We start from the raw sequence: 10715 nt of genomic DNA on the forward strand, positions 1-10715 counted from the left end.
TCCTCATATACACACACACTCAAATACCCAAGGTTGCAAAGCAAACTCTCTCTCTCTCTCTCTCTCTCTCTCTCTCTCTCTCTCTCTCTCTCTCTCTCTCTCTCTCTCTCTCATGGGAGCTCAAGAGGTGACCATCATGCTCAAGCACTTGGCTATGGATCCAAATCCAAGCAAGTGAAAGATTCTTCTCCTTTTTCATCTCTACTATTCTACTATGCTAAGATATGCTAAGAGCTTTCCCATGAGTAAGCGTATACAAAGTACAATTTTTCTTGCTTGAAAACTATTTCTTTCGCCCTCATCTACCTCTTACCCCGCCGTTCTTTCATGTTTAGAGCTTGGGAAGAGGGTTATACTATGGAATCATGAAGAACACCAATTTCTTAGTTCAAGGGAATCTCCACAAGAGCGCAAGTTGTGTTATAATCAAAGCTCTCTTTGAGAGAGAATTATAATCTAAAGAGATTTTGGAGGGGGAATCGGCTCCAAGCAAATCCGGTCCTCATCAAGTTATCAATTTTTAACTGTGGTATTCTCTTTGAATTATATGCATGATTTTAGCAATTTAATGTGTAATCCTGTAAATAAATCAGCCCGACACAACCTCCAGTCTCCTGTTGTTAAATTCTTTGAGAAAACTCTCTCCTTCCATAAGTTAAAATTCCATTGAACCTTATGTAAGTAATAGATTCTTTGACATTGGTATCAGAGCCAAGGTTTCTCTTTTCTTCCCAAAGAAGAGAGGTCATTGACTAATCTATGAAAGGTTGAAGTTGTTCATTGCAATAGGGTAAGTGGGGCTAGGATTTATCATCTCCGTCCGCATGCCTATTTGCACGATATGAGGAACACCATCGAGAACTATGGTCTTAATAATGGAGTCTTTCGGGACTTGCCTACGGCTTAACATTATTGAGCTATTAGCCACCCGATAGGAATTGACGCTATCTTAGCACTATTAAATACACTCCATTACTCTTTGCAATTAACGATATTCTAAACCACGGGTGTAGTTACCTGAGTGATAATTTCTTAGGGATAAGACGAGTAATAGCCAAAGTTTTGGAAGTGCCAAGGAAAGAGCTAGCATACACATACAAGGAAATTTAATCATGGCGCAACATAGTCAAGAGAATCTAATTAATATTGACAGCTTACATATAGCCGATGGTACAACATTTAATGATGCTTGTAGATCTTATTGACAAGTTAGAAGAAGCAATGGAAATCCTTATTTTTCAAGGGGAGGTTCAAAGCCAACAAATTCAAGCCCTTCAAGTTCCCCCAAGTGCCCAAGAAGGGAGAATTCCTACGAGGCCTCCTAGTGATACCTCCAAAAGGGAAATCTCTTTGGATAATGAAGAGGTGATAATAGAAGGACCTCCAAGGCAAATTGTTCAAGAAGAAGAAGTGTGTCCTGCACTTTCAAGGGAGAGATATGAAAGCGACACCCCTCCTACCTCTGAATGTGATGCTGCCCCAAGAAGACGGAGGACACGACGACACCTAGCTAGTCCTCCCAAAAAGAAGAGAAAGTCATCAAGTAATCCCTCCCATGAAAATTCTAAGAAGGGAGAAAGAAATCCAAGCAAGAGGAAGCGTAGAAAGCGGTCACCATCCTCGCCTTCTTCTTCATCTTCCTCCTCGTCATCACCATCTTCTGACATGGGGTACAGTGACTTTCCACCCAAGAGAGAAAAGAGAAGGGTAAATGGAGAAATTATGCGGCATGTAAGAGTTAATGAAAGCTAAAAAATTCCACAGAGAGAGATAATAATATCAATTTCCTTACCTACCCTGGAACCTTTGGAGGAGTTGATAAAGTGTTGGCTTTGATCCAGCAATTTAACACTGCTTTTGGAGATGAAGACATCTTGGAATCTTCAAAGCTCTGAAATGTTTCCACGCATTTCCAAAAGTCATCTTGACAATGGTGGACAAGCCAATGTGCTCATGATGAAGCTCCAAAGACATAGAAAGCTCTAAAAATTGATATTATGAAGCAATTTCTTACAAGTGATGCCAAAGACAAAGTCCTCACAGAATGGCAAAGCTTAAAGATGGCACCATAATATAGGCCTATTCACAAATATGTGAATAATTTTTGGGAGTTACATTTCAAAGCCACTGTCTACAAGAAGATAAACTTTGTAGAGCAAAAACAACAATTTTGTAAAGGCCTATCTAAGAAGATGAGTGAGCATGTCAACTCACAAAGACTCAAAGCTATCTCGACGTTCATACATCATACTACGATCGCATTTAGGATTCATTTCCAACAAGGAATTAGGAAGGGCTCCAAGACAACGAAATCCAAAGCTAAGAAATCGGATGACCCAAGGGGAAGAACAATGCTAATAATGATAACAAAAACAACAATAAAGGAAAGGTAAAGGAAAAAGGCTACAAAGGCAAAAAAAAACTTTCACCTAAAGCGGTTGAGCATTATCGTAAAGATAACAAGTGTTTCAAGTGTGGGGAGCAAGGTCATGTTTCCTGGGCATGTCCCAAGAGAAGTGAATGTAATGACCCTCCTAGAGCCACCACGGTGGAGGATGTAAAAGAGGAAGGCCATTGCAAAGGAGCACTGCTCTCTTATTCTTGGGAAAATGTAAGAGAACGTGATGCTTTCATATTTTTTGATCATGTCTCCACCCACAACTTCATTTCTATTGAGCTAGCTACTAAGCCAAGAATTCATGATTCAAGATGGGAGATGTGGTACAAGTAGATGGAACTTTCAACGGGTAAGAGGCCTCAGTCACTCCATTGATTGGGAAGTTAAGGCTCCACGTGTAGAGCTATGTTGACAAAGAATATCTCTTCATCTCTCCACTCAAGCATGAAGACGTTATCCTAGGGGCACCTTGGTTTGATCGCATGGTTTCCACTATGAAGTTTCTTGAGAGAAAATTCTTCCTTTCCTATATAGTCAAGGATGTTGCACTTGATGTAAATAGTGCCAACAACACTATACCACTTGTACAGACTCAAAATTTAGACAAAGTAATGAAAATCTCTCTTTCTTGCTACATGGCCTTGGTCAAGGACTCTAAAAAAGATGCATGTGTTCCTAAGGAAGTTAAAAATATAACTAAAGAGGAGTTAGAACTATGTTTCCTAAATGGGTTTCAAGATTTGTTTACGGATGGCATTCCCAAGGACCTGCCTCCCAAAAGGGGACAAGATGATGATTCCTTGAAACTTCTACATGATAGTTCACCTCCTAATAAGCCTCCTTGTCGAGTCTCACCGGCTCAACAAGAGGAGATTATGAGGCAAGTGAATGAGCTTGTGGGAAAAGGGAATTGTCACACATATATGCAACCATAAGTGAATGTCAAAGTGGGAGATCAACTCAACCACTACACAATCATGAAAACCATGATCAATCATCAAAACCGATGCTCGCATATGCATAAAATAGCTCCACAATCTGCTAACTGTAGGCATAAAATCTAGAAAAAATGGCTCAACTAAGCATAAAGCGCATAACCATATACACAAGTAGTGACCGAACATGCTCAAAACGCATCCCACAATAAAGTTTCTTATAAAGATTTGCAAAAACCTGTAAAGCCTATGACTACTTGTAATCTGTAGCCACACGAGCATATGTAACTCTTACTCTTGCAAGAGGGGATGTGAGAACACTAAATCCGTGTCTAAGCTGGCAAAATCTATCAAAGTGCAAGTCACACTCGACCACTAAACCATCATAGAGTAAACTACAAGTAGGACCAAAGCATGGCAAGAAACTGAGAAAAATCTGACAAAGATCCTCTAAAAATTGAGTAAAAACTCAAAAATCTCACCAAAATTACATAAAGCAAGAACACAAAGTGTCTCAATAGAGAGATCCACATGTGGTATACATGAAATTTCCAAAACCCTAGCAATGAAGCTCATTTCTGAATGAGTGACTTTATGGACAACTGCACCAGTGAACCTCCTACCTGCAAACCTATACCTAGCTCAAGATGTATCTGCATATGCATACATAGCATAACCAAACATAACCGTGCTAAAAACTCTCAAGAATGACCCACACAGTCATACATGAGCACTATTGCTGACTATATCCTGAGAAGCCTTGATCAAAGGTATAAAACAAAGAAGAGGACCTAGAGCAATTATGGAAGTCTAAAAATAGAAAGTAGATGTGCTAAATTCAAGTCATTAGAATAACTCTTAAACTTCAACTATGAAGTCTGGGAAGCCTTAGCATAAATTTGTAACTTGCCATAAATAGTCTAAAATTAGCAAATTTTGGGAGCAGCTAGATGGCAACTCCAAAGCATTGAGCTAAGGTTTCACACTAGAGGTGAAGTTTTAAAGCCCAAGGGTAAGTTTTACTTTTTACCAAAGTCCATCCTAATTTAGCAGGTAATTAGCAGGTAGGTTGTAGCCCGGGTCAGCTTCATAAAGCCTCCGAGGTTTATACAAAGGTCTTGCACCCGAGCTAATTAAATTAAAGGATAAGTTTATGATTTTTAATAAATGAAAGAAAAAAGCTAAAGTCTAAGGTTGGATCATTCTTTCCTCATTTAGAAAGTTGTCTATAGTCCTTCTTTTCTAAGCTTGGCTAGACCACATGTCCAAAGTAGCACCAACTTGTTTCATGTGAAGTCAGCAAGTGTGTGTGAGTGCGCTTGGTGTGGACACTTGCCAAGACAAGTTCTAGAGAAGGGGGGAGGCGAGTTTCCCAAGTATAGCAAGCTTGGACAAGTGTGTGAGCAAGCACTAGTTGCACTTTGAGTGCTCACTTCTCATTGGTCAAGTTGTATGTATTCCATTTAAAGACTAGTGCACGAGTAATAAAGCAAAGGCTCGTTGGGATTTTTGCTCTCTTCGTCCTCACACACACACACAATCAAGTGCCCAAGTGGGCAAAGTAAGCTCTCTCTCTCTCTCTCTCTCTCTCTCTCTCTCTCTCATGGGAGATCAAGAGGTGACCATCATGCTCAAGCACCTGGCTATGGATGCAAATCCAAGCAAGTGAAAGCTTCTTCTTCATCCTCATCTCTTCTATTCTATTATGCTAATCTATACTAAAAGCTTGCCCATCAGTAAGTCTATACGAAGTACAATTTCTCTTGCTTGAAAACTACTAATTCTTCCACCTTCATCTACCTCTTACTCCGCAATTCTTTCTCCTCGTTGGGGTGTTTAGGGCTTGGGAAGGAGGGTTTTACCATGGAATCTTGAAGAACATCATCTTCTTGGTTCAAGGGAAGCTCCACAAGAGCATAAGTTGTGTTGTAATCAAAGCTCTCTCCGAGAGAGGATTATAATACAAAACTTTTTTGGAGGGGGAACTGGCTCCAAGCAAATCTGGTCCTCATCAAATTGTCAATCTTAATTGTGGTGCTCTTTGATTTATGTGCATGATTTTAGTGTTTTAATGTGTAATTGTGTAAAGAAATTAGCCTGGCAAAATCTTTAGTCTCCTCTTGTTGAATTTTCTCAAGCAAAACTCTCTCCTTTCATGAGTTAAAATTTCCTTGAATCTAAAGTAAGTATTAGATTCTCTGACAACTCATGATGGATTGAAGAAATTACGAGAAGTGGTAAGAACAAGGAATGCCCGACACACTTGCTTTATGATGTCATAATACATTCAGTGTACGAGAGCAGTAAGTATTAGATTCTCTAACAGATAATGATGGATTGAAGAAATTACGAGGAGTGGTAAGAAAAAGGAATGCCTGACACACTTGCTTTATCATGCATTACTAGACCCTAGAGTGAATAAGGCTCTCATTCAATGGAATGTATTATGACATGATAAGAATTTGGAGACTCATACTTCATGCATTACACTTCCCACATTGTGAAACCAATCACAAAAGAATGTTTTGCTCTAAGAGAGGGTCCTCACCTATTAAAACTTGAGCCTATCCCCTCACGTACAATCTATACCATAGTAACAATCCAACTTAAGCTTTAGCTCACACTCCCTTTGGTGCAAGATGGGGAGTTGGGGCACTAGGGAAGAGTCCCTTTGTGTATGTACAACATGCACTTTGCAAGTTCTAACTTTACAAGATTGGTCTAGGACTACTTGTGCCTTGTTGTCAGCAGACGGAATGCCTAGGTTGGGGACAAATCTTGGTCATCGGTAAATTAAAGATCTTAGAATGACAAGATTATGGACATTGTGTATCAAGGATGAGAGGGCGGGTTGGTAGGGGTGGCTACCCTAATAGCCGATGTAATTATGGTCCCTGGATGTTGTCATGGCTTAACATGAGCATGACAAGACCTTGTAATTATTTGGGCTGTTCAATTTAATTCACTCACAATTGTGAGTTTTGCAAAAAAAAAAAAAAAAAAACCTCTTATATTTCAATAATATCCATCTGTCTCTCTCTCTCAAGATGGTGTAGGGAATGGTCGCATGCTGACCCTTCCCTGTAACTTTTGTGACTCCTTGATCATGAGTGGAGGCTTGGACCCAATGGGGGTAGCACTAATTACAAAGGGAATAGTCAACAAGGGACCATTCCCAGCATCAAGGGGAGGGGGGAAGAGGGCCATTCAGTGCTATCATGTAGCATGCGGCTATTGGTTGCAGTGAGCACTAATTAAGAGATAGCAAGTGGCATGCGCTAAGCTGTTGCAATACAGAAGTCTGTAATACCAACTACTTATGTGTCACCTGTAGATGGCATTCCGCGTGCTAATTTGAGAGAAGTTGATTGGACATATTCTTGGAGATTGTGGGTGTTGAGTTGTCTACAATCCATTGGATGCATGCAATTTTTTGGCAAGGAATGTAGAGCACATCAACAGTCCAGAACTGCTTTCGTCTTAACACCCAACCTTGGCGGAGTGGAACAAACCAATTGGTAGGCCGGTTTGGACCACTAGGGTCTAGCTAAGGAGAAAGCAAAAATTTTGAATGCAACTTAGATGGTAGGTAGATGTCCAACTGCATAGATTCTTGTTGTTCCGTTCTTCATGAATGCGCTTTATATTTCCAAAAGCTTCACTCGAGTAGTAAGATATAGGACATCAAAAAATGTTGATGCCATATTTAAAATTCATGGAGAAGCCCACCTATGCTTCCTTTCTTGAGTTTATTCCTTGGTCGAATGTTCATGTAAGAGGTTGGGTATTTAAGAAGGTATATTGTTCGTTCTTATTTTAGCTACTTTGGCTTTGGAATGAATGACCACCTCTAAGGATTCAAGGTGGTAATAAAAGTAATGCTCATTCTCATTTTTAAGTAGACGAATATTGTGATTACTTTTCTTCTTCATGAACAAATCAAGCCTGTGTTTATTGGCCTATCTATTTTACCATCCCAAAATTTCTCTGTCCAAGCGAAGACCCCTTGAGCATCTAGGTGTTTCTCTTACCTTGGCCTTTCTTTCAACTCCCTCGTACACTTAATTATCTTCTCCCTTATCATCGCCTCTTAGGCCCTCATCTCCTTGGCCTTGCTCTTAAACTGAGAATAAGTTTTTTTAGTGGTTTGAACCGCCCGCTATCTTTGACTGAAGAGAGGCAAGTCTCTTGGCCTCTACATGAGCTTCTGTTGGTCTCTTTGGGGGTCAATGTGTAGCCATCCTGCCTTAAATCAGTCAGCTTAGACAAAGCAAACATGACAAGAACCATGTTCTGATAAGCGAAGAGGGGGATCTATTCTTCGTAGCATCTCAATAGTCCTCCTAGACATCGGTTGGAATAATCACCATATCCAGCCTTGCAGCCCGGTAGCAACTACCCTGTAAACCTCGTTTTCCAATCCCGTCTTCACCTGCCCTCATAAGAGGGAACCTTGTTGGAATTCTCCAGCAAGACAAATGGGCCTGTTATATGCAAGAGAAAATACTTCTCTTTTGATCCTTGCCAGGTTAGCCCCTTGTCTCTGACCCTTTCCAATGGGGAGTGCAAAAACCTGTCCATTCCTATACTGCTGTTCTATAGGCGAAGGTTTCTTCTGTCGAGGGCTACAAAGGCTGCAGTTGGTTGGTTCTTCCTTCTTCTCCTCAAGGTCACGGCATTCCATAATTAAATGCCTGTGTGGACAAAGTTTTATAAACTCTCTGATCATGAAGAACGTTGCTGTGTGACTCCATCACGGAGCTGCCGGTTGCAATAGCCCTCCAGCTACCCGTTTTAGGTTTTCCAATGCCATGTCAAAGGCATTGGTAGACCCCGGACGAGGATGCTCAAGTTAGAAGTGGAAAGTACACCCAATGCATGTGGGATGGGGTGCACAGTTTGAACACAGCATTTGCGGGGTGGGTTAAAACCCACCAACTGGCACAATGAGGCTCATTACATACATCACTTTGCTATCTAAATTCACACAGCATATGTGAAAGCTTCTAAGCCATAGATAACAGGCTACATAAAGAGGCTTATACTTTAATAAACCATAAGAAAAATTACAATACGTAGATTTAGCTACTGTTTCAGGGCCTCTCACAAATAAATAATCAAGCTTCTATCCTCCTGGCAGACCAAAACAAAGAGCTGACATAGAGCAAGTGTTAAAGCAAACCAAACTTGAGGCATTATATGGCAAGCTACAGAAGACAGCCTTCATATAGATGGTCTGCGACAAGTTTAACACCTACTATACATAAAGCTTCAAAAGCACTAGCTTCTCCACAATAAACAAAAGAGAGCACTCAAAAAGATGAGCATTTTAGTACCCATATGCTTCAATTGGGTGGCACAGATACTTATGTGCATCAAGTACACAGACCAAACTGCCTTCAAAGCGAAACTGAAATAATACAATTTTACACTTCAACCACTAGATGTAGCAACTCGCCATTGCACTCAAAAAACGAGCGTCACCACTAAATCTTTACATTAATTTCAATGTTAGAAATCTCATTAGAGCTTTATATGTACATGCTAAGGCATACATAAACTTTACTCAGAGCCAGCCTATCCATACTGGAGACGCCTTACAAAGTCACTCAGAACATAGGCTGTGAACAGAGTAAAGCTGTAACAATATTCTCCTATCCCAAGGTCCCAACATAGGAAATAAATATAGAATATATCTATAGTAAGTGTTTGAAACACAGGCTTCTTGCCAATAGCCCTGAGTCCACCTGTTTAACTAGAGGATACTCATGTTCGCTTACTTGGTCAGCTGATATAAATGCTACAAGTAATTTACATTTGATGCCCTGCCACTGCCCAGCAAAAATCAAGCACTGCAGACAGCATGATTTGCATGTCACTTTCCTGCAATCCATTCCATGCCACTCAGCTTACTACGAGTCTTCTCTATCAAAGAGTAGACTGTCAAAGACATTATCTATTAGCGAATTCATCATATTTTCATAGCCTTTCGACACAGTGTAAGCTACTCTTGTCTTTGCCTGTAGAGCTATAGCAAAACCAGCAGCAACAAAAACAGACGCAAAAATGGCACCAAAAATTTCGAGCACCCTTTGAGGATCCATTTTCTCAAAGACGCTGTTCCCAGTGATTGCCTCGATGAGCACAGCAGATGCAAAGACCATCTGAAATACAGCCCACATAATTAGGATCAGCTAACATACTTAGTAACCAAATGCAATCAATTTAGTTCTAGTTCAACCACAAAGTCAATGAATGCAATAAACACAAAAGTGAATGGTAGTATTGCAGCATAAGAATGCTCCGCTAGCAAGAATAAGCGACCGACCTACTCCCTACCATGGCCAACCATACCGCCTTCAACAGCTTCTCTCATTATATGATTAGAACATCAGTAAACCAGAAAAATGCGAGTCATCAAGCAAGATTAGAGAAGCATGTCCATACGAACTTGCAAAGTGGTACATGTAGCTACTATATCAAAGAGTTTCTGCAGCATACCATGGCAAGACGACCAGAAAGAATCTCCCAATCTTGAACCTTGTACGAAAGCTCTATATTGGCTGCAAGTAACTCGAAAAAGTTGGACACCTTTGCATCAGAGTCGACAGCTACCATGCCTTCTCCAAATTCCCGTAGACTACACATCCGTGGAGGCAAAGTGACCTTTGAACTAGATAACAGAGGAGCAGCAATTTCCCCTTGCGACTTAGAATCAGAAGACGCCGACGCTTCACTACCCTCAGCAGCCATGGAGACTATACCTCGTGTGAAGCTGACGAATGATCTTGCTGACAGCTTTGAGACGAAGGCTAAAGCCTGCTCTTTGGCGATCGTATGCTTAGGTCTGGCCAAGCCAGAAGAAGCGCCGGAAAGGAGGGAAGGTTTAAGGAATGAGGAAGTCATCTCGCCGGATAGACAAGGCTTGCCACTGCCTATGCAGTGAAGGCAAAGTGTCGATCGAAAAGCAAGAATGAGACGACCGAAAGAGAAGCAGGGAGTTGAGAAGGTTTGTGTCGTGAGGTCTTCCACTACAGAACGAGCAACGGCAAATGAGGTCGTCTGTGGGAATGGGAAGGTCTTCTACTGCAAAGAGCAAGCAACGCAGCTGGTCGAAGGTTTGGCTATGGCGGGCAGGCGGGTTAGGGTATACAGAAGAAAAGGAAAAGTGCACCTTCACAGATTCAACCAGCGCGTTGAAAAGACCAAGGCGCCAAGAGTCCAAGATCCCAAGGATTCTATAGGCATCCACGTCAGCCCTAGGCGAGGACACGTGGTTCCCGCCTGGCTGGAGCACCTCGGAGCATGGATCGCTGGCGTGTCACACCCAAGCCGCGTGGCGAGAGCAAGCTGCTGCAAAAGGTTCAAAGTTGTGCCACGTT

At 41.3% G+C, this 10715-nt stretch overlaps 1 protein-coding gene across 1 annotated transcript; it reads right to left on the bottom strand.

Annotated features, from left to right (window-relative positions):
• Positions 1–9104: 9104 nt before the first annotated feature.
• On the bottom strand, positions 9105–10390 carry SEP2 (stress enhanced protein 2). Its single transcript, XM_086494129.1, has 2 exons — positions 9835–10390; positions 9105–9497 (listed from the first exon to the last, which is right to left on the bottom strand). Exons 1-2 carry the CDS (start codon positions 10237–10239, stop codon positions 9246–9248), a joined length of 657 nt encoding a protein of 218 aa, XP_086350255.1. The 5' UTR covers positions 10240–10390; the 3' UTR covers positions 9105–9245.
• Positions 10391–10715: the final 325 nt, after the last annotated feature.

The sequence above is a fragment of the Adiantum capillus-veneris genome, chromosome 21 (assembly GCF_014529385.1).
Source record: "Adiantum capillus-veneris isolate H3 chromosome 21, ASM1452938v2, whole genome shotgun sequence".
NCBI lineage: Eukaryota > Viridiplantae > Streptophyta > Polypodiopsida > Polypodiales > Pteridaceae > Adiantum > Adiantum capillus-veneris.